Source organism: Xenopus tropicalis, chromosome 7 (genome assembly GCF_000004195.4).
Source record: "Xenopus tropicalis strain Nigerian chromosome 7, UCB_Xtro_10.0, whole genome shotgun sequence".
NCBI lineage: Eukaryota > Metazoa > Chordata > Amphibia > Anura > Pipidae > Xenopus > Xenopus tropicalis.
In genome coordinates this window covers 74,791,480-74,814,538 of record NC_030683.2, presented here as the reverse complement: position 1 = coordinate 74,814,538, position 23,059 = coordinate 74,791,480, and the positions used below count along the sequence as shown (strand labels likewise).

The window sequence follows — 23,059 nt, the reverse complement described above, 5'->3', positions numbered from 1 at the left end:
ACATTGGTGCCCAGCAGCAGTGCCCCCCTAGTACATTGGTGCCAAGAGCAGTGCCCCCCTAGTACATTGGTGCCCAGCAGCAGTGCCCCCCCTAGTACATTGGTGCCAAGAGCAGTGCCCCCCTAGTACATTGGTGCCCTGCCTACGGCACACCAGGCAACATCTCGCGGCACACTAGTGTGCCGCGGAACAGTGGTTGAAAAACGCTGGACTAGTTAACACTAATTCCAACATAAGTGACCCTCTTTTCCAAGAAAATTTCACCCGTGACACGGCTTTCCCTATAAGCCCTCCGGAAGAGACCAACCAAATACCTCAGGACTTATAATAGTTAAATAAATAAGGGTTATAGAAAGGAAGATGCAATATTTGTTTACTTATCATGGATTTAAGGTCCCTGATGTTTATTTTCCATTAGGGGAAACATGCAATGGGATGATTTAAATTATATGTTTTTTCCTTTTGAAAATACAAGGAAGTTCCATGTAAAAATATATGTATCATATCTTCCATAATTGATAACATTCTGTCAATACCCAAGCTGACTCTGGTTCTCTTTTGAAAATAAAAAATAGTTCCTTGCAAAAACATTAGGCAGCACAAGGTACAGAGCAGATTGAGCCATAACATGCCCTTAAATTACCTAGTCACATACCATGGAGCTGTCTCTTTTAAACAACAGTGACAAATTGCAGATTAGCAGAGGTGGGGCTTACAGAAAAAACTTATGTTGGTTTACCTTTTTTTAGGATCAAGGGCATTAAAAACATAATCTGAAAGACCATATACTACTACAGCTAATACAAAGCTGTAATATATGAGAATGGAAAATCTGACTTTTCCACTAGCTTCTGAGCCCCCTTCCACATTTGTATAATTTTACCACATAAATTGATGACCAAATTACCTTGACCTAAATTCATAGACCTTTCAGTCTAACCCTGATTACCCTTTCTGTTATGGGCAATCAACTGTGGCTATTATTTCTCAATAATGCAAACACAACATTTCAGTAGGTATTATTGATGCAGGATATACCGTGTGAACCAACAAATGAAATAATAATAATAATCCACATTAAATCAATTGTTTATCTCTTTAATTTCAGAAAACTCAAATTATAAAGAGCTTCTTGGATCTTTGGACACAGCCTTCTTAGTTTCCTATGCAATTGGAATGTTTTTCAGGTAGGTATAATTGCCATAGTACACAGGCTATTATAATTGGGTATTGGAGCCCCCTCTACCCAACATGTGTGGCATGCATACTTTTTTCTTTATATTTGCACTGAGCTGCTGTTTGTAATCATTTTAAATAGGGCCAGATTTTATCCAACCAAGCTGCTTTCTGGGGCTGCCTTATGCTGTGTACTCCTTATGGGTAGTCTCTGCATAAGTGCAGGGCTGACTTCTGGATTCTTAAACACTCAAGCATTTTAGTATAGGTTCTTGTGCTTTTTTTATACGTTTCACTGCATGGAAATGCATGTATTAACAGAGCCCATACTTTCCTGTTTAGATTAAACATATTCATGTTGAACCACCAAATGCAGGTAAAACGCTGCATGTTAAACTCCCAGCACCCACTGTCAGCTGAAGACATCAGCTTACCTTTTAAATTTAATGGGTTCCTGCAAAGCTTGTTTTTTGCTGACCCAATGTCTTTCAATTAGGAATTTAAAACTGTGAACACTTTTCATTAATCCCTGACCTATTACAGATATAGGACCTGTTATCCAGAATGCTCGGGACCTGTGGTTTTCCGGATAAGGGATCTTTCCGTAATTTAGATCTCCACAATTTAAGTCTGCTAAAAATAATTTAAGTATTGATTAAACCCAGTAGGCTTGTTTTCCCTCCAATAGGGATTAATTATATCTTAGTTGGGATCAATTACAAGGTACTATTTTATTATAACAGAGAAAAAGGAAATCATTTTGAAAAATTAAAATTATTTGCTTATAATGGAGTCTATGGGAGATGGTCTTTCCGTAATTCGGAACTTTCTGGATAATGGGTTTCCGGATAAGAGATCCCATACCTGTACTAATATCTTTCTCAATATGATCTCTTTACTTACATAGATGCAAATGTATACATATGTGGGGTGACTTGAGACCATGGGTTTTCTTTAGTAAACAAACCTGATACAATTTATACAAGTTTGTAGAATTCTACAAATCCAGTGCCATTGCGGGCAAGTACAGCATTGCGTTCACTGCAATTGTGTACAATACATCAACTTGGACACAATTTTTGTGAACATTCATTTGTTAAATGGATGTACATTGTGGCTTAAATTACCATAGTAGAGGATGACATTTTTGCATTCAGTGTTTAAAGTGCAATTAATGTGTGATTCTTTGGGTGAGAGTCCGTTGTTCATGGTTTTGCATTAGGTAGGACCTTGGTTGGGTGCTCTAAACTAGTGGCTACTTTATATCCTTATTGTTTTGCAGGGTAACCAAACAATGGACTTTTGGTGAGAATGCAGTTAATGAGCATCTTGTTTTTTCAGTGGCATATTTGGGGAACGCCTGCCCTTGCGGTACTACCTTTCAGGAGGCATGATCATTTGTGGGATATTCACTTCTTTCATGGGACTTGGCTATTACTGGAATATTCATGCGCTCTGGTATTATATATTGTTTCAGGTAGGATTCTTTCTTCATAGTTCTTGAAAATCTGTTCATCCAACTTTAATTAGGCAGGGAAAGTAGTAATGCTCTCAAACCAGGCATAGCTAAAGGAATGCAGTGTTAAAAAAACAATACTAAGCAATGAGGGGTTCTTTAAGAAGTGCTGAGACAGGGTTCAAACTGCAAAAAAAAAGTTTTTTTGCATTTGCACCCCAGCTAGTGCTTAGCGCCCATAGGCACAGGTCATTTTGTTCCAAATGGACCTGCACCTCTCAGATGAATATAGTGTTGCCTGCATTTGCCAGTTCTGTATTCATGAGGGGCATTCAGGGGGCAAAATGTTTTGATGCACAAGATAGGGATGGAGTAGTAGGCATTAAGAATAGAGCCACAATGCATTCCTGGCACCTTGAGAAAGGTGCACAGTGCAGGCTGCTATTAAAAACTTGTTTTACAAGTGATCTGTAAATAAACACTAAAGAGTGAGAGCAATCAATTTATAAGACCTATGGCATACAGGGCAAATTATGGGCGTGGGCCTACCAAGTTTTCCACAGTGGCTTAAAATTAGTTTATTCTGTTTGCATACTAGTCAATATAACCTTTTTAGGAATGATTAATGAATACATAAAAGATTTTTTTTGTACGGCTTGATTGTTAGTAATTGTTGATACTGTTTAATGGAACCATTACACGGTAGTCCTTCATGGAGTGCACTATTGATTTGCCATGAAAGTGTGTGTCAAGTTAATTTTTCTTGCTGTTTAAATGTCATGAGTTTCATTAATAACTGGTCATGAGAAAGTGCTATATTTTAAGATTCAGAGGAGTGAGAATATAAAGATGATCACTGTTGTTTGAAGGATGATGACAATTTTAATGACTGATAACGGCAAATATATTTTCCAATATTTAGCCAAGTTTTTGGTGTTTAAACCAAGAGACCCCCTCCATACTGATGTCCTAGCCCCCCTTACTGTCTTCTTTTACAGATATTGAATGGTTTGGCACAAACAACAGGATGGCCTTCGGTGGTCACATGCATGGGAAACTGGTTTGGAAAAGGGAAGTAAGTACATTTATGAATGAATCCTGCTACTCTACAGTAACTTTGTAAATGTGTCATTTATTAACAAATATAATGTGTACTTGAATGGTTTGAGCAGTCAAACTTTATTTTGTTCTGTGGGGTGATAGTGTCAGTGTGTGATTTAAAAAATGCCTTACAAATGGGGCTGATTTACTATACGTTACACATGGGGTCCCAATAAGGTAATACAGTACAGTTTTATCACTGGCCCACAAGGGAAGGTTGTGGATGACCCGCGATTTTGCGCACTACCCGTGATGCACACCAGATCACAGGTGACCCACGATTTTGTGCAAATAACAGGTGATCCGCATTCATATATAGATATGTGTCCTAACTTCCATTTTGTGTGTGGGTTATTTAAATAGTCATCAGTGCCAAGCAGCACTATAAAGTATACAGAGTTAACATACATCAGACTAGAGCCCAAAGCCAGCAATCCTACTTGAGATTCAAAGGAATACATGGAAAAGAATGGTCTGCTAATATTGCCACACTCTGAAAGAGAGATTAGAATTCAGGGGGCTAACTTTAAAGATATTTAAGAGCTGCTGAATCTGATGAGTTAAAGTGTCTGTTTTTTTTTGTGGTATTACTGTGTAACTGCTATTTGATGCTTTAGCTCCCCATGTTATATTACAGCAGCATCATGATAAATCTGCCAAAATAATCTTTAATTTTATTTTCTGTCAGCCCAGAATATTAACTGTACAGGCTAATGAAATCATAACCAATATGCTTTAAAGTTGGCCACACGCACACTTTTTGTAAAGTTCTTTAAATTTCTGACTATACCTTACAGTTGTTTATGGATATGGGTCTCTAAAGCCATCAGTTTGGCACTCAGTGGTGTTATTACTCCAAAACTGGTCAACCAAAATGAGGAATCATCCTGGCTGATGATCCTTTTCACTCCATGTATAGGTTCATTAGTCAGTCGGCCATGTCACTTTCTCCTACTGATCTGGCTAGTTGGCCAATATATGGATCCTTAAAATCAGTTCAGCTTGGTCATCCGTGTCCTGTCATGCCTTAATGGGGGTGCCTAACAAATTGGCACAACCCAATTATTTTAGTGTCCCTTGTCCTTTAATACCAACTGTGTTAAATGTGTTGCTTGCTTTAATGTGTCCAATTGTTTCAATTACAGGAGGGGCTTTATCATGGGTATCTGGAATTCCCACACTGCTGTTGGCAACATACTGGGTTCATTAATTGCAGGGGCTTTTGTTTCAACTGCCTGGGGCCTGTCCTTCATCGTGCCAGGAATAATAATTGCTGCCTTTGGCATATTTTGTTTTTTTTTCCTTGTTGAATGTAAGTGTTTTTATTTTTTGAAATACCCAAATATAGCACTGATAGGACATTTTTATATGTTGTGGTGTTATCTTACCTAATTACACAATTATCTCATTTATACAGACTTATAGCAGAGTTTTGATTTTTAACAATAATGGAAGGGAATATAGTTTAGAATCTTAAAACAATGTAGTGGAATTCATCTCCACTCCAGCCAAAAATTTTGAAGGAATTTCAGCACTAACTTGGCATAGCCAGGGTGTATCATGTATGTGGTCTAAAATGTCCAAGCTTTTTATTTTGAAACGTTAGGAGGCATGCATGTGTGTGACTAGCTTAAAAGCCACTGTTAGAATAAACAGTTTGATTGCAGTCTTCTCAGTAACAACAAAGCAATTCAATTGGGAAATATGATAAAAGAGAGAGTTTGCCCTGGTCTATTAATTTTTTAACAGCTGACCATTAAATGCTACTTATTGGTTGTTACTAATGTAGCAAACTTTGCCGCTTTTTTTGCATAACTTCCACCCAAAAAAACCCCCTAAACAGAACAAAACGTATTGCTTTTATAGATTGTCATAAACATGCTGCCTTATACAAAAAATGGCAGTGGGCCATTGCTCTGTGTAAAAATGCCAGAAAATAACTCTTACACTGGTAATCCATTCAGTCATGCCAGTATAAGCGCATAACTGTGCAAAGTGCAGTAATGAGTGAGTGTAGCAAAGGAATATATACCATAGTCACATGTGATATTCAGTTCTTGTTTCCATAGGCTGCCCGTCTCCACCCCACATGCTATAATTAGAAGGGGTTGCCAGTGATTCAGGGAAAATAATGAATATGTTTGGTCACAGGGCATTAAGGTAGATATGAGCAATATTGAGGCAGAGTTTGCAGAATTTTTTGAAATTTAGGATATTGGAGGACAAAGTATGAGCATGTTTGTTCCAACAGATTAGGATGTGTACAAATGACTGCTTTAAAAAGGGCAATATACTCTTAAAACACCTTTGCTAAAAATTAATGAAATAAATTGGATTTGTGTTACGTTACATTACATTCTGCCTCTTGTTTTTAATTTAAAAAAATCCATAGTTTCCTATTTTTGACATTACAAAGCACTAATTTGAACATTTGACTACATTTTCACTAAATTTACCCTTCCCTTTCTTTATAATTACACCAATTTGTTTAAAGGTCCCTATTTACTTTTGCACAAACAAATCCTTTCTCTATGTAGCAGCCTTTGAGCAGCTCATTATCAGGGGCTTCTCGGTAGACTGGCAATCAGTTTTATCACTTGTTTTTCTTTTAACGTTTGTTTCATTGGACTACAAAAGTGACAGGAAGTAATAAAGTGAAACTGGCTTCATATTCTTATTTAGTGCCAGACATAACAGAAACCAAAGATATTCAAAAGATATGCAAAAAGTATGTTCAGTACAAGCCATATTTATTAAGCTCGTGTTGAAAAGAGGTGTATACTGTTCCTTTAAGCACATTCAAGCTGTATTGTGTATGAGAGCACAATGTACTTGTTCTAAACAGGAGTCTCATTTTTAACTTGGGATCAGAGATGGGCACATTGTGAATTAACTAAAAATACTGTACCTGTGTCAGATGCTTTCCTTTGACATTTTGAGCGTCCACATGCATTGGCATATGTACATATTAATACATTTATATTAAGCCCACCTCCAAAGAATTCAAGGTGCACTTAAACATACCACATACACATAAAAATACTTCTAAGTACTTTTAGCACATGCCTTTAGGCAAAATGTAAATGTTTTAACTGCTGGACAATATCTTTTCAAGTAAGAAGTTTGTTAAGCTTCAGTGTTGCTGTTCAGTATGTTCCCTTTGATGAATTACTTAACGGGAAAATACTTAATTGCGTAATTTCATAACAGACAAATATTCTCTTTGACCCTCAGGGTCAGATTTAAAATAGAAAAAAAAAAAACACTGAGAAAATGTGAATTACTGAATTTGTTATTCTTTAGTATTTTCCCAGGAATTAAAAAATGCAAAAAAAATAAAGTCAAATTTCCCATGGTGCTGGTTTCTATTTTCACAAACACTGAAAAAGGTTTGATGGCTACTCATCTTGGTTGAGTTATTTTATTTATTAGAATATCGTTTTGCTGAAATCAAAATAACCATTTTTAATGCTTTGAAATTGAGCAAAAATGTTCAAATGTATTCGGTTTGATTTCAAGTTAGTTTTTTTTTTTATATTAAGGGCAAAAATACCAGATGTCAATTTGGCCTTTGAAATACCCAAATTCTGTATATTATGTTTTGTTTATTATGCTTAAATATTCTTAAATTGCTGAAGATATTGTTTCCTCTTTAGATCCAGAAGATGTTGGCTGCACACCTCCACAACAGCCAGTGAGTACTATTTGTTTGATTTTAGTTTGTTTGTCACTGGTGTGTTTTACAGCGACAGTCACAAGTTACAAGTTAGTTTTGGTACATTCCAATACGGTATTGGAGCTATAATTTAAGTGCCTTCAACTGTGTGGCTATAAAGGTAGTGTCACTTGGGGCTTTTCTGTCATCTTGTCTCGGAATCTTTCTTTAAAAAAAAAAAAAAAAATTTAATATATGTTAAAATTTGTCTATTAGAAAAGTTTCTATGAAATCTTCTTGGTTATGGTACATATAGAAAATTTGCAGGTTACAATGCTAATGTCCTTATTTTGAGACTTTAATTATCTGTGTCCCATAATCTCAGTAATTCTTCTAAATTTTTTTCTATGGTAACGGCTTATAGGCCTATATAAAATGCCATTATCAATGAGCCTGAAAAAAACATAAAATCAATTAGATAAGGTTATTAAGGAAACACAATCTTGCCGTAAAGCTCTACTAAAGAAAGCTAATGTGTAATATGCTGATCTCATAACAACCCCCTCCGCCAGTGGTTCTGCCTTTCCTTGTCCTTTAAGGAGGTTAACAGAAGTTTGAAGGAAAACATTTTCAGGTAGCAGAAGATAGTTTTAACTAAAGGACATAATGTTAATCTGAAACTCTTGATGGACAGCACCCTCAGAGTCCCATGTAGCTATGACCCTGGAGGCCCAAATAGTTGGATCCTTTTGAGGACCTCAAAAATCTACTTCAAAGGGGCACCAGGTACACAAATAAGACACAAATAAGACACCCCCCCCCCCCTTTTTTGGAAAAAATGCCAAAGTAGATCTAATTATAAAACTATTTTCATTCAAGGAAGACACAAAGGAGAACTTGGAAGATATGCCAGTGTCATATAACAGCACTGATACCATTTGTAAGTCCACTGAAAGCAATGAGGATGATTCTGGCAATGCACACACTGAAACTGAGCACCCACAAGCCATCAGTTTTTTTGGAGCTCTGCGAATCCCTGTATGTATTACATGTTTTTGTCACCATTTATTCATTCATATTTCACTTGCATTCCTTCACTCCTAAATTTTTTTTTTTTTTTTTTTAGGGAGTTGTTGAATTCTCTCTCTGTTTGCTGTTCGCAAAATTGGTCAGTTACACGTTCCTTTACTGGCTACCTCTTTACATTGCAAATGATGGTAAGATGTCAATTCTAGTAACTAATAATGATATGAGTGAATATTAACATTGCCAGTCAGCAGTGCTGTGCAGCACTGATAGCCACTGACAAAACAGAATGCCAGTCCGCCAGGAATTTAAGTTAAAATAAATACAGGTATAGGACCCATTATCCAGAATGCTTGGGACCAAGGGTATTCCGGATAAGGGGTCTTCCCGTAATTTGAATCTCCATACCTTAAGTCTACTAAAAAATCAATAAAACATTAATTAAACCCAATAGGATTGTTTTGCATCCAAGAAGGATGAAGTATATCTTATTTGGGATCAATTACATGGTTCTTTTTTATTAGAACAGAGAAAAAGAGAATCAGTTTTAACATTTTAAATCATTTGATTAAAATGGAGTCTATGGGAGACGGGCTTTCCATAATTTGGAGCTTTCTGGATAACGGGTTTCCAGATAACGGATCCTATACCTGTACTTTAATAGATTCAGATCCAAAAACTAATAGGGCCTAGTTGTTGTTTGCCTCCAATATAGCTATTTATTTTGATAGGATAAAAATGAAATTGTATATTATAAGCTAGTAGGGAAATTGACCTAATGTACAGCTGACCAGTAATGTGCACTCTTAGGGGCTGATTTACTAACCCACGAATCCGACCCGAATTGGAAAAGTTGCGTAAAAGTTGCGCATTTTTCGTAGCGTTAAAACTTACGCGAAAAGTTGCGCATTTTTCGTAGCGTTAAAACTTAACGCTACGAAAAATGCGAAACTTTTCGCGTAAGTTTTAACGCTACGCAAAATGCGCAACTTTTTACGCAACTTTCGTAATGGATAGGAAAACTCGCGTTTTTACACAAAAATCGTATTGGATCCGAAAAATTCGTAAAGAATCCGAAAAAATCGCAAAGTACCGATCATTACGAAAAAAACGCAATCGGACTCCATTCGACCCGTTCGTGGGTAAGTAAATCAGCCCCTTAAGGTGTCTGAATTGCAGTTGCTTTTCTGTGCCCAATATCCATTCCTAAATATTATACTCATCATACATCTGTTAACAAGGGTGCAATGCAGGAATGGACAAGTGGCAGGAGATGTATACTGCATTCACTGGCTAAATAGTAGGCATAAAGGTACATTAAAGTTTTAAGTGGCAGATATCCAGACATAAGAGGATTTTTTTCCTTGCCCAAAAAGGTTACAGTGAGTGTTGACCAGTTAGTGCAAAATATTTAAATAGGAAGCACTTATAGTGCTCCAAAAAGTGAGGCACTCTTACAGTTTTTCAAGAGGTGGTAAGGAAGCAAAGGGGATATAAGTCATGAAGCAAGAAAATAGCTTAAGACTGGAGAAGGCAGCAGACGGTGACTCAAAGAGAAGGGGAATATATGTCAAGAAGCCAGAGCTACAGAGTGAAGGTCTTTGAAAGGAAAAGCATATCCCATGAGGCAATGGATGTAGAATGCATTGCTGATTTTGCCATTATAAGAAGGAAATAAAGCAAGTTTTCTTTTTAGTGTATAGGGTTGGCTTTGTCACTGTGGCTTTGTTGGATTCCTGATTGACTTGATATTGCTAAAACAACCACATACTTTATTCTACCTGTAGTTGACTGATCAGTGCTAGTGCTAATTGGTTGCTATAGGTTACGTCAATGGTGCAAATCCCCACCCCCCCTCCCCCCAATAAAAAGAACTTGATACACGGCTAATTCAGATTACATGGTAGCATATAAATCAATACATTTTGCATTAAAGCTTGGTAATTATCAGCACTGAAGAATCTGCTTCTATTACAGATGTAACCATGTTTTCTGTTGCTGTTTTGATGATATTCGCTGACCCCTAAGATTAGGTAGTCCAGAGCACACTGCACAGTATATATAGTGGCTCTTAATATTGGGAAAGTATGTTGGTTCTATATATTTCATTAATGAGAGATACATTGTTTAGGCCTATGACACACCCGCAATTTATTTTAGTGCCAGTGGAAAAGCATTTGCATTCTTGTCTCTAACATTGTACTTAGAATATTCTTGTGAATTCCAGAGAGACAATTATAGATACTGTCCCAGTCTCTGCTTGTATGCGCTCAGCTCTACAACATGCTTGGAATTTGACAAGATCGCTGTCAGCCCATGATTTTTATTTGCACGAGCTTGTATATCTGTATCACTTATATAGTATAATTAAATCAAATCATATTTTTTTGAAAAATCAATCTAAAAAAAGGTAATATGTGCATTTTCCAGCTATTTTTTCTTACTAGTATTTCTGCCAAATTGAAAGCATTTTTCTATTATAGCTCAGTTTGATCCCAAAGCAGCTGGGGACCTCTCCACGCTATTTGATGTTGGGGGCATAATTGGTATGTTATAAAATATTTATCAATCTTTCATGGAAAGCTACAGTTTCTGAGCTTTTCAGTGTCAGTGGTTTCAAACTGGTTTGTGTTTTGAATCTGTTTCCAGGTGGAATTTTGGCTGGTGGCATTTCGGATTACACTGGTAAAAGTGCCATAACATGCACAATAATGCTTATTTTGACAGCTCCAATGGTAAGTGTCAGGGGCGCTTCTATTTGTTTGTTATGATCTTTTAAGGGCAAAGATACACTGAGTTACTTAGTAGCAGCTACTTGTCATGACTATAGAACGCCAGAAAATACCCTGCCATAGAATTGTCTATGCTAAAACACTAGCACTCTCTCTCACACTCACACACTCTTTCCCTCTATCATTCTCTTTTAAACAGTACTTGAGAAGGATACATGTAGATTTGTCTGTATGATATTTAGTTTAAGAGTGGGCTCTCACTAGATGGAACCCAACATTAGCAGGTGATTCCAGTTGAATTTGAGTAGGAGACCATTTCTAGCATTTTGTCGCCTGGGTGTTTTCTGAATGATGGATAGGATCAGACTTTGACATCTACATGAAAGGCTAAATAGCACAGATCTGTTCATTTGGACAATAGCTGAACAAGCAAAAATGAACAGAAGCGAGAGGGAAATGTGTCCCTTCCCACTTCCATATGTTTGCCTCATATATGGGCCAAGAAGAGACATGGTCAGATCAGATTATCTGTCCCAGCACACCAACTGCATTGTGAGTGTGAGTGTGTTTGAATACCCTGTAAGCCTTATCTAAATCTATTTTCATTGCATAACCTTCACTAGAATTTTCATTATTTTGTTAGCCTTTAACAATGAGGGATTTAATAAGGGATTTCTGTGAAGAGGCTTCTGTGCGTTTTATTTTGTTATTTTTAGAAGATTATGCATCGGCTGGATTACCCTTTATGTGATTTAAGATGGCAATATACTGAAAGATATGCTCAGTTGGCAAGGTGTGGCCCTTGGCCAATAATCGCTCATTTAAACCTGTCAAATATCAGTTGGGCAGCTCATCAAAAGGCCACCATACACTAACCAATAGGCTGCTGGCTTCATCATTATTGTTATTTTACAGGGTCTTTGTTAGCCCATGTATGTGCATCTTTGGATTTGCTGCATACTGGGTTTTGCTGCGTACTGAGTTTAGGTGCAGGTGCAACTTCACCTCTCTCTCACATGTACAGTAGGTTTCTCTGTTTGATTTGTAGTTTGAGTAATGGTAGACTGTGAATGCTACTTTTGTAACTGTACTCCATTTCACCTGCAGGAAATTGGGGGGCCAAAACACTACACCGTCTATAGCCCTATTTAGTCTTAAACTGTCTCTGGTTACATATAGCGCTGCACAACAAGACACTGTGTTGAGCAGCTTACGGTATCAGTTGGGTAAATGAACATACCCTGTGGGTAGTAAATATTAACAACTGAGGGACAGACCAAATACATTGTACTACAGTAAAAATATTTCCAAAAACTGGATGCAAAAGGACCAATTTTGTGTTGGGAATTGGGCCTTGTTGTTCCAGTGATTTGGCAGTGAGTACATGTTCATGGCTAACTAGCCTGGAATTATCTGGAGTTTGATTTAGAGATGAATGACTGAGTGTTTTTTTTTTTTTTTTTTTATAGTTGTTCATTTACAATTATTTGGGGCAAACAGGAGTATCAACCACCGTTGGTAAGTACTTTATTTATGATTTCTCCATAAAAGAACAGGACAGAACTTCACAAATAAATTGGAAAAGCACAAAAGAGCACTTCAGTGTTCTATATTTACCATTTTACCTCTTACCATTTTTATAGGTCATTTCATTTTTTCCTTGGGGAATGCTGTACTCTGCTCCTCACACCAGATTTAAAATTTGGCATGAGGATCAGGCTGCAGAATCAAGAGGCACAGGAATGCCCTGTCCTTAACTCCAGCCCTGCACTTTCTGCCACCTCCTGTGCATCATTCATCCATTTATCTTTTTGCACAGTGCTGTTCTATGTAAATGTCATTTTGGATCACTGGCTGGTGTATTAAACGTCTCTATATCTGGGCTACTGCAGGTGACAATTCCCCCCCCCCCCCCCAAATGTTTGACAAAACATATGCGGTGCTTCATTTTCCAGATTCTCCTAAAAGCATTTAGGAGACATTTGTTGCCCACAGTAGCCCAGATTTATGCGCAGATGGCAAATTTCCCCATGTACTATCGCCTTAAGGCACACAAATTTGGGCCCAGAGTGACTACAGGCTGCACCTTGTACCTAAGGTTTGATGTTTGCCCCTTACATAATAAGTGAGTCCTGTTTTCTTACAAGAACCTTAAAACTCTTATTTGAAAGTAAACACTTTATATAACTGGTTTATTTCAACACTCATAAATATTTGTCATGATTTTCTGTTGAGCTTATCTCCTGCATATCACTAATATATAGTTTCTCTTCCTAGCAATGTTGATTGTATGTGGCATATTGGTTAATGGACCATATTCCCTTATCACGACAGCTGTGTCTGCAGATCTGGTAAGACACATATGTGAGTTTTGCTAATAGCTGTTGTAGCAACATTTACATAGTTTCTATTCTATCAATATAAAATCATGCATGTAAACTACTTCCACTGGCATTTTCAACCAGTGAAACAATGAGTAAAGGTAATTGTATTTATTTAATGTATCTTTAGGCTGAATGCAAACAGGGAGGACTGTCTGTTGACATATTGCAGCCAGCACAGAAGTACCTGCCGCCTCCCAATAAATGTAATGCAAATGCTTAAAATGCTACAAAGAAAAAGCCCTGTGTGCCGTTCTGACCATAGTGGTAGAAGCTGAAAATGAAACCAGTTTCACCATCATTGGAAAAGGATTTTGAAAACTAAACATGATTTTAAGTAGTTATTTTTATGAAAACTGGATATATTTAGCAGCAGAAATCTGTAGAGTGCACCATTGCAAGTAGTGTTGCTCTGGTAGATAAATAGATACATATGTAATATCCCCAGGAGTACACTGCACCAGAGTTATTAACATTTGTTTACCCCCCCTTGATTCCATTGGTTGCTGAGAAGGCTGTGCATGAGGCCTGAGGTCTGCATGCTACCGTAACACTTGTTATTGTTTTCCAGGGTACACATGAATCACTTCAGGGTAATGCCAAAGCTTTGTCAACAGTCACTGCAATTATTGACGGTTCAGGATCAATAGGTAAGTGTATTAATCCTCTATTACCCTTCCTCACGAAAAGCTAAATGCATTTTTGCACTTACATCCTGTAGATGACACTATACAGTGTTTCTTCCAAAAATGAAAAAATATATAAAAATCAAAGGCAACTTATATGCAACTTGCAAATAGAAGTTGATAAAAAAAATGAAAATGTGGCTTGTGCTACAGAAATTCTAAAAATGAATTATCTTCTCTCTGCATTTTTGGTAGGGTGTAGTCCCTAGACATTTGAAGTACCTTGGTGCCTCCCAGTGGTGGTGACATTGCACTGCAGTTTCCGACTAACCACACTAGCACTACTGTATATAGACGAAGTTAGAACTGCAGAGATGCAATTCACTTCTTCACCATGAAAAATGTATGTTATATAGGCATCCAGTTTTAAATGAATGACAGAAAATCTACTTCAAAATTGTCACTTTAAAGGTCAGCTAATGCCAACATGTTTAGTTTTGAGAGCAATAACAATGGGTGTTTGGTCGCACATGGCATTTTGCTGCCCGTGATTTTTTGTGTCATTTTCAATAACTGTCTTAGGGCTCAGGGCTGCTGTGGCTATTAAGACTAGACAATTTTTAGTTGCCTTTTAAACGTAGATACATACAATTGTAGTGTATAAAGCTTGGTAGACATCTGTTCAATCTCACTGTTTTAGTTTATTGGTCTTTCACAATTTTAGTGTCTATATTTAGTATGCTGAGATTTCTGTGCCCATACACAAGGGGTATTTTCGTATTCTAAAGAGCTGTGCTGATGTTTCTGCAGTCACACATTTTCCATAAGGGTGATGGCTCATGGGGAGTGGAAACGGTTATAATATATTAACAATCTGACCATTTTTCCCTTGGAGATGTATGGGAAAAGCTTTTTTCAGATCTGGCAGTGACTATTGGAGCACTGGTCAAAAATAAGAACTAAAAAACAGAGTTGGTACTCCACCTGTCACTACCAGCTTGTGCCGGCTGTCACTACAGTCACCGGTATGCCTTGTATTAAGTGGAGGATTCACAAAACATATTTTTCTTAATACTGTATTGGTCTCCCTTAGGTGCTGCTCTAGGACCTTCACTTGCAGGTGTTCTCTCTTCAAGAGGGTGGAACTATGTCTTCTACATGTTAATAGCAGCTGATATTTGTGCATGTTTGGTATGTTTCATAATATTCTTGTTTTATTACATAACAAATTTAAAATCCTGCTGGCTGTTCTTATTTTGTATTAGGTAAAGACTTGAAGCGTAAAAAAAATCCTATGTATATTTAAAGCATGCATTTTAAATGTCCTGCTAAAATTACTTTTAGTGCCCTCAATTGTAGCTAACTAGTGAGGAGCGAATCTGTCCCATTTCGCTTTGCTGAAAAATTCACAAACTGCTGAAACTAGTAACAATTACAGTATATGTAGATACAGCTATGAGATGTATTACTTGCAAAGCCATTTTCCAGAAAACTGTCAAATATAGCAGTGCCTTTCCCATGTCCTATTTAATCAATTCTTTATTTTAATGTTTAAATTGTTTGTAGTAGCCCTAAGGCATGGTGCTCATGAATACTGAGGGATCTCTTACTCCAGTTTGGTGAATTAGATATTATTTTTATATTGTAAGTCAGTCCCTAAGCTCAGGTAACTAATAGTAGCTCAGCGCATGTGCTGTGATTCAGCAGAATAGTAGATGGATAGATTCTCATTGGTAAACTGTGGCCCCTGGGCTTATTCTGCCAAAACCAAAAGGTGTAGCATTTCCAGCCTACTTCTTTGAGTGTTAGATTTTCTGAACGTCTTGAACGTGCATTTCACTTAACATTTTTTGGATGATTATGTGAGTGACCGCGACACCATGTGGAAAGATTGGTGAGATGTTTGATGTTTTGCACATTTAAACTATTCAATTTTTTTTTGTACTAAAAAAACTGAAATTTGAATTATGTTTTAAAAACTAGAAGTTTTTTGTTCAATTGAGTTTTCCTTATGAATAAATAAGCGCGCATTCGATATGTGAGTTCAGTTTAGAAAAACAAACACGAATTCACAAACTTGAAAACTGATAAATAAGCCCATTAGTGTTACAGCTGTTTAATGACTTCAATTTATTGTAGTTATTGCACATAAGCATTTTGATGTTGTATAGTAAATTATTATTGTGTATAATTTTAAGATATTAATTTTAGTAGGCATAGTATAATTTAATATAATGTAATATTTTTCTTTGCAGTTGTTGGTACGCTTGGTATATAAGGAAATAAGGACACTATGTGGAGGCATGAGAAAAAGGTGAAACATTTTTTTGCTTTTAGTAGGTGGTTTTGGCTGTAATTGTTATTTAGATGACCAAAGAGTACAGCTATATGAGGTTGAATGATAGCCTTTAATACATAAGCATACTTTGGTTTAGCCTAATGTAGTAATCACAGTAAAAAAATAGGATACATGTCTTTGGGTAGACAGGTTTACATAGTAATACATGACATAAAGCTGTTTATCTACTCCCCAGGTATCATTAAAACCGGGCGTGTGCAAAGTATAGTAAATATGGCAGAAGTACAAAACTATGCATTAGTCCTGCCTAGGGCGGGGTATGAGAAAGGAGATAAAAGATGCATCGTACATATTGTACATCATACATATAGTAGCTTGGGCTGGGTTTTTTTTTTTTTTTTTTTAAACATGGAAAGAATGCACTCAACTGACCATTGAGATTAGCATACTGCCCCTCAGTGGTTTTACAATATATTGTGCTATAATTATGTTACCAGACAACTACTGCAACATTGAAAACCTGAGTGCTTTATTTTGAAATAAAGCTGCTCTTTTCATGTCCAGTGTGTGGATAGACATCCTCCTGACAGGTCCAATAAATACATGGTAAGCTAAATCTAATATCTAGTTAGGCATGGAAGCTATCGGAGACTAATATAGTCAGTATAGTGTAACATCCAGTTGTAAAACGATAACAAAAATATATATACTAACACACAAAAAGAAACAAGCATTTTTAAAGATGTCTGCCTATTACATGGTTATTTCTGTTTTTTCTTAGCACCTTTAAATTACTTATATATACATATATTTTAGATTTGGAGATCCAATAAAGAATTTGTCTACAGACTTGATATATATATATATATATATATTCAACAACTAGTAAGCGTACTCCAGGGTCTTAGCTTAAAAACTCAATGTTTATTTCAATATTGCCATCTGATCAGATCTGAAGAAAGCACTCAAGCAATAAATGTATAAACAGTCCGTTTATTCAATCATCGCATCAAATATATATTCCATTCATTTGCTAGTTTCTAACTGGGCCCCTTGTGGATTACCAGTAAGAAAATCTAAGTCACTTGGTCCAAGGGTCAGTCTTCTCCTTGCAGTGGCAAACACAATCCCCCTGCCTTCTGGGAGTTCATTACACAGATGGGTAGACTTCCTCCTCTGTGCCCTGCTCAGGGAGACCTTCTTAACATTCTCAACATAACTAAATACAATTCCACGGGACAGGCTTCTGAATCTGCCTCATAAGGAAACTTCAGAAAAACAAAGCACCATGTATGTTTTCCCATTGGCAATTTACTTTATTGCCGGTGAGAAAGCATTTGGAGGAGATGAGTCACCTGCGGTAGAAGAGATTTATTGTGGCGAGTAATCTCCTTGTGTGTCTGTAAGCTGTCCAACTTCCTGATATATATATATAAATTTATAAGTAATAATCTTATTTGCTCTGCTTTTGCCAGTTTCTCTTTTATTGTTCTCATTCTGTAGATAAATGGTGTGCAGGATACAGGGTAAGGTTTCACCACTGACTTAAAGGGGCGTCTTTGTCTAATGCCAGATGGGCCAAGAATCAACCCCTATGCTGGCACTGGCATTTCCCTGGGCCTGCATCTGAGGCCACTGCATCAGCCCAGATGCAGAGACACGGAGCAGATTTGTGAGCTGAAAAGCAGTTACGTGTTTAAGAGCAGCAGTCCAGTCCATCTGAGTGCTGGCACAGGGAAAGGCTGATGCAAACGTAGGGGTTGATTCTCAGTTTCCCTTTCTGTTGTCACAAACAGTAGCTCAAGAAATATGATAGACTTTGCATGGCTCCAAGTAATATACTGATGCAGAAATTATACAAATGAATTATTTGTCAATTCTTTTATAAATGTTCAATTAGAATTTGTAATTCATAAGATACTTACTAGCAGATACTATGGTTTCTTCAACAGAAATCCTTTATAGATCCGTGATCACACAGGTTATATAGTAGAATAACTATTAATGTTTCTTAGTTTATAGGCATTTCCTTTCTTTGTAATGTGGTTTTTGGTTTTTTTTTTATTTGAACATGCTCCTAACCATGTATTTCTGTTTTGTTAAAAAAAAAAAAAATGTGCATTAAGTACAAAAAAATTACTTCTAGATTATTTTTTTTTGTGAATTTGTAATGTTTTAAACAAATATTTTCCACCATGTTTTATAGCAATAGTCTGACATTAACCCAAAGTAATTCTCTGGAGTAGTTAAGATTTCCAATGTGTTGTGAGTATATAATGTTTAGTTTGCAATATGAGCTTTCCTAAGCTACCTGTTTTGGAATCTGAAAATCAGACTGATTTATTGCTTCATCTCTTTGGTGATCAGATTTTTCAGATGTAAAGCCTGTGTATTTACAATGTGTGTGAAACACACATTCAGGGCTGTATTTGGGTTGGGTGGCACCCTAATCATTGGACCTAAATGTGCCCCCTATGTCACAGAAGTGACGTCATATGCAACGTGTATGTGACACCACATCGGTAGGTGGTGGGTTGGCGATGGCTTGCCCGGTGCAAACCACTCACCCCCCCAGCTCCGTTGCCAGATTTCCTTAGGAACTCTGTGGTGGAAGTTTTTAATTTTAATTTTTTTTTTTTTTTTTTTAAAAAGAACAATTTTATATATAGGCACTCAAGGCTACACTCCAAAAGCTGGCACCCTAGGCACAAGGCCCTCAGGTGTCTATATATAAAAACAGCCCTGTATATATGAGAGTAAAATGCTATTAAATTCTTTATTAAGTTTTTTTTCTAGCAGTTAACTTTTATTAACAAATTACTAATTTTACTAACAATGACTTTTTATAGTTGTGTTATTAACAAGATACGGAGGCTTTGTAGTAACCACATACCTGAAAAATCCCTAACCAAGCATGAACATAAAAGCAATAAATCAAATGTATTAAGAAAACCTCTTTGGACTGCATAAGACAATCATATGCTAATACCAGCAGCAAGATGTGATTTTTACAATGATTCTCTCTTCTTTGCTTGCTTTTGATGAAAATAATTAAAATAGCGCTTATGCTTACATGGAGTAATTTTTGCAGAATGGCATTTATGGCCAGAATACAGACCATTAGTCAGAGCAAGGTCATGGTACCGGAGTATCGCAACTAAGATTCAGACTAGTACAGCTTGTCATGTCCATAGAATAATTAGCAATTCATTTCACTTCTAGCCCCAATACACCGCATCAGAGCATCCTTCCCACAGCATGGCAGCTGCCATCAATCCCTTGCAGTTCTGCAGTTTAAAAGGTTCTACTGGGGAAGTGGAAGTGATGTGGCTAGGCAAACCTGAGTACTGGGCCTAAAAGTAATAAATTGTTAGGAGTAGGTTAGGTTCCCATTAATCACGGTTTATAATAAGGTAATAACAAGCAGCATACACTTAAACTTGATTTGTATGCTGGCTAGGAAAACCACTTTTATAAAGGAAGAGCCTGGCAAGTTGCAACCTAACCCTTTTCTAACTAACAGCATGACTTTAAAGTATGTCCTTTGATACTTGAAATACTGACTGTATTGCTTTACAAGCTTATAGCTACTGGAATGTATCTAGATCTACACTAAACCCCTTATTTACTAATGCATTCTTGTACACTAAACATATAGGAACAGTGTATTTGTGAATATAATATATTACACCTGCACACTGCATGCGCATAGTTGCCATGTAATGCGTTCACATATGAATAATTTTGGATGAAGTGACATATACCTTTTGTATGTGTATGATTGAAATTTATCAATATTTAAAGTTTATATGCAGCAGTTACATAAGTATAAGGGGTATATTTATTATGGTGTGTATGCCATTATCACTGGTGATGTTGCCCATAGCAACCAATCATATCTTTGCTTTTGTTTCCAAACTTCTAATTGCCGATTGGTTGCTATGAGCAACATCACCAGTGATATAGGCTTACACCCTATAACAAATATGCCCCTAAATATCTTTCATAGGACATTTTTCACACCCATTCCCTTAAACCAGCCCTACCTCCCTGGATATTTCAGGCCTGTGCAAAATGAAAGAGCAAGGTTACTTTTCACAATAACTCTGATGGCGGTTTTACAGAGAAGCGGTGGTCATTTTACTTTACTTTACAAAAAGAATAATGATAGAAGTTTAGTGTACCTCTGGCCATTGCTATCCATGTACAATGATGAAGACAGGCTTAGAAATTTGGTTAAGTTAAAATGAAACAATAATAATACAAACCATATTTAAACAATAGCAATAAGAATACATTACTTCTTTTCTTTGGTCTTTTCTCACTCTGCCTAAATGCCTGGTTTACCTCAGTTGATATATTCTTATGTACCTGCTAGGAACTTGATTAATCTATTTCTGTATGAAGTCTTAACCACTATTTTTAATGTGACCTTTAAAAAAAAAAATGGCTATACAACTTCACAGCACTTTACAGCATTGAAAATATCTATATCTATGGGCTCAAATAAAAGTATCCTGGGCCAATGCATTCTTTAAAGAAGAGGAGCACCAGCCTGGGGAAGTAGATTAACTATTAGACTACTGAAGAATACCTAACAATTGACCCACCCTCCCCCAGTGATTTTACCTTTACATCTCCTTTAATAGTGAAGCCACTATAGTAGTCAAGCTACATGTGGACAATAAACTTGCATAATAAAAACTTGTTTTGTTTTTCTTTTTTGTGAGACACTAAGGGGGTAATTTATCAATGGCTGAGTTTGATTTTTTTTTTCCCTTGATTAGCGTTTTTTTTTTTTTTACTTAAAAATTCAAAATTGGTGTTATGGTTAGAAAAAACTTGAATATCGGGTATTTATTAAGTGCAAAAAACTGAATGTAAAAATCCACCCTCTAAAAGCTTGCGAATTTCTGTAGAAGTCAATGGGAGTTGACATAGGCAAAGTCAAGCCATTGTCTCAAACTCAAATTTTTCAAGTTTTTACAGCTTAAAAAATTTGTGATATTCAAGGTTTTTTTTTATTCAAACGAGTTTTCCTTATGAATAAATTTGTGAGCTTTCAGTATGCAAGTTTATTTGGTTTAGAAAACAAACTCAAATTCACAGGCTAAAAAACGAATCAATAAGCCCATAAAAGTAGTCACTTATATGTTTGCTTGAAACCGTTAAATGAACATAAAACTGCTACTACACAGCTTTCATAGATGGAAAATTGTGTGATTTTTCAAAAATGCAACTGGGTTATGTGCTTTTATACAGAACTACTTTCTCCCTTTATGTCCTGAGCAGGAATTACTGTTGCCAATATGATTCTGTTCATTTTTGCATGGCGTTTAAAGTATGTATTCACAATAACTCCTCAATAGCAAAATACCGTAACTCACACCCAGTATTCTTATCTATTGCAGCTACACTGAAATGTGATTGTCGTTTTACCTGCAAGAGGAGCCTGGATCAATTTAGAATACTTTGCTGGCAGGATCAGCCCACATGCTGCTATTTTAAAGACAGAAGATGTTTAAATGATTTTACACATAGCATAATTGTATTAGGGCTATTGTTTGCTAGGCATTTTGATAATCACTACTCAGTAGCATTAGTCAATACATTGGGGATTACTGCAGGTCATGTCCCCTCGACAGCAATCAGAAATCACAAAACATCTTTCCTTTGCTAGAAATTTATCGTACGATTAGGGCAACAATCTCAGGTGGTGGATATACTAGAAACCTGCAAACAGCTCTTGATCTAAGGGCTGCTATTTTGAGTAGCAGCGTCTAAAAGCCTAGTGTGCCATAACCCTTAGGTACTTCAGGGGTTAATCACCATTTTACAGATTTTACATACAGAATTCTTTGGTTGTACATAAATAAAAACATTTTCTTTGCAATCAATATATTGACTGCTGTTTCCTCATGTTTGTGTTAATATTTATTTTTCAGTAATTGTCAGCAAGACAAATGTTTTATCAGTTCATTACCTGTTGATGGCCAATAACACACATACATATTGTTTCACTCTTTCTATATACGGTAAAATGACTTTATAATTTTATATACAATTTTAAATTTATATACAATTATTCTTACTGTGGATAATTAAAATAGAACTAGAGCTGAACAAACAACTTGCCTAGAAAAACTTCACCTTTTATTCTTTCTGTCCCAGCCAAGGTAACCACAGCCCTTTAGCAGGGAAGATCTGTGCCTCCCATAGATGCCCCAGAAGCTCCCCATCTTCTTTTCTGCTGATCACTGCACATGCTCTGTGCTGCTGTCAGTTACTGAGCTTTGGGACAGGCACACAATATACTGTATATTTGTAATAAAAGTCACTATACAAGGATATTTAGTATTTAATTCAGATTCATTTCCATGACATCTCATAAAATAGTCCAGCAAAAAATAGTTGACTGGCACAATGAGTGTAATGCAAGTGGGGCTACAACACTTGGGCCGGTCAACTATTTTCTGCTGGACTGTGCTGGGAGTGCCGACTCTCTGGGCTGTGCACCGAGTAAGAATTGTTGGAGGAGGTAAGGGTGTGCTGGGTGAACTCTCTTTGTTGCATCTCATAAAACAGTGCATTTTACAAAATGTAATTA

General features: G+C 36.5%; 1 protein-coding gene across 2 annotated transcripts in view; it reads left to right on the top strand.

Moving 5' to 3' along the window:
• The window catches only part of slc37a2 (solute carrier family 37 (glucose-6-phosphate transporter), member 2), a 34,754-nt gene extending 12,403 nt beyond the window's left edge, over positions 1-22,351 (top strand). Inside the window, 15 exon segments of one of the 2 annotated variants that reach the window (NM_001011395.1) lie at positions 1,109-1,187; positions 2,518-2,653; positions 3,631-3,707; positions 4,879-5,045; positions 7,390-7,427; positions 8,268-8,426; positions 8,515-8,605; positions 10,898-10,960; positions 11,064-11,149; positions 12,616-12,664; positions 13,424-13,497; positions 14,099-14,177; positions 15,247-15,344; positions 16,409-16,467; positions 21,864-22,351. In NM_001011395.1, the coding sequence (NP_001011395.1) occupies positions 1,109-1,187; positions 2,518-2,653; positions 3,631-3,707; positions 4,879-5,045; positions 7,390-7,427; positions 8,268-8,426; positions 8,515-8,605; positions 10,898-10,960; positions 11,064-11,149; positions 12,616-12,664; positions 13,424-13,497; positions 14,099-14,177; positions 15,247-15,344; positions 16,409-16,467; positions 21,864-21,879 (1,271 nt within the window). In that variant the 3' untranslated portion in view covers positions 21,880-22,351. 2 annotated transcript variants of the gene reach the window in all.
• Positions 22,352-23,059: the final 708 nt, after the last annotated feature.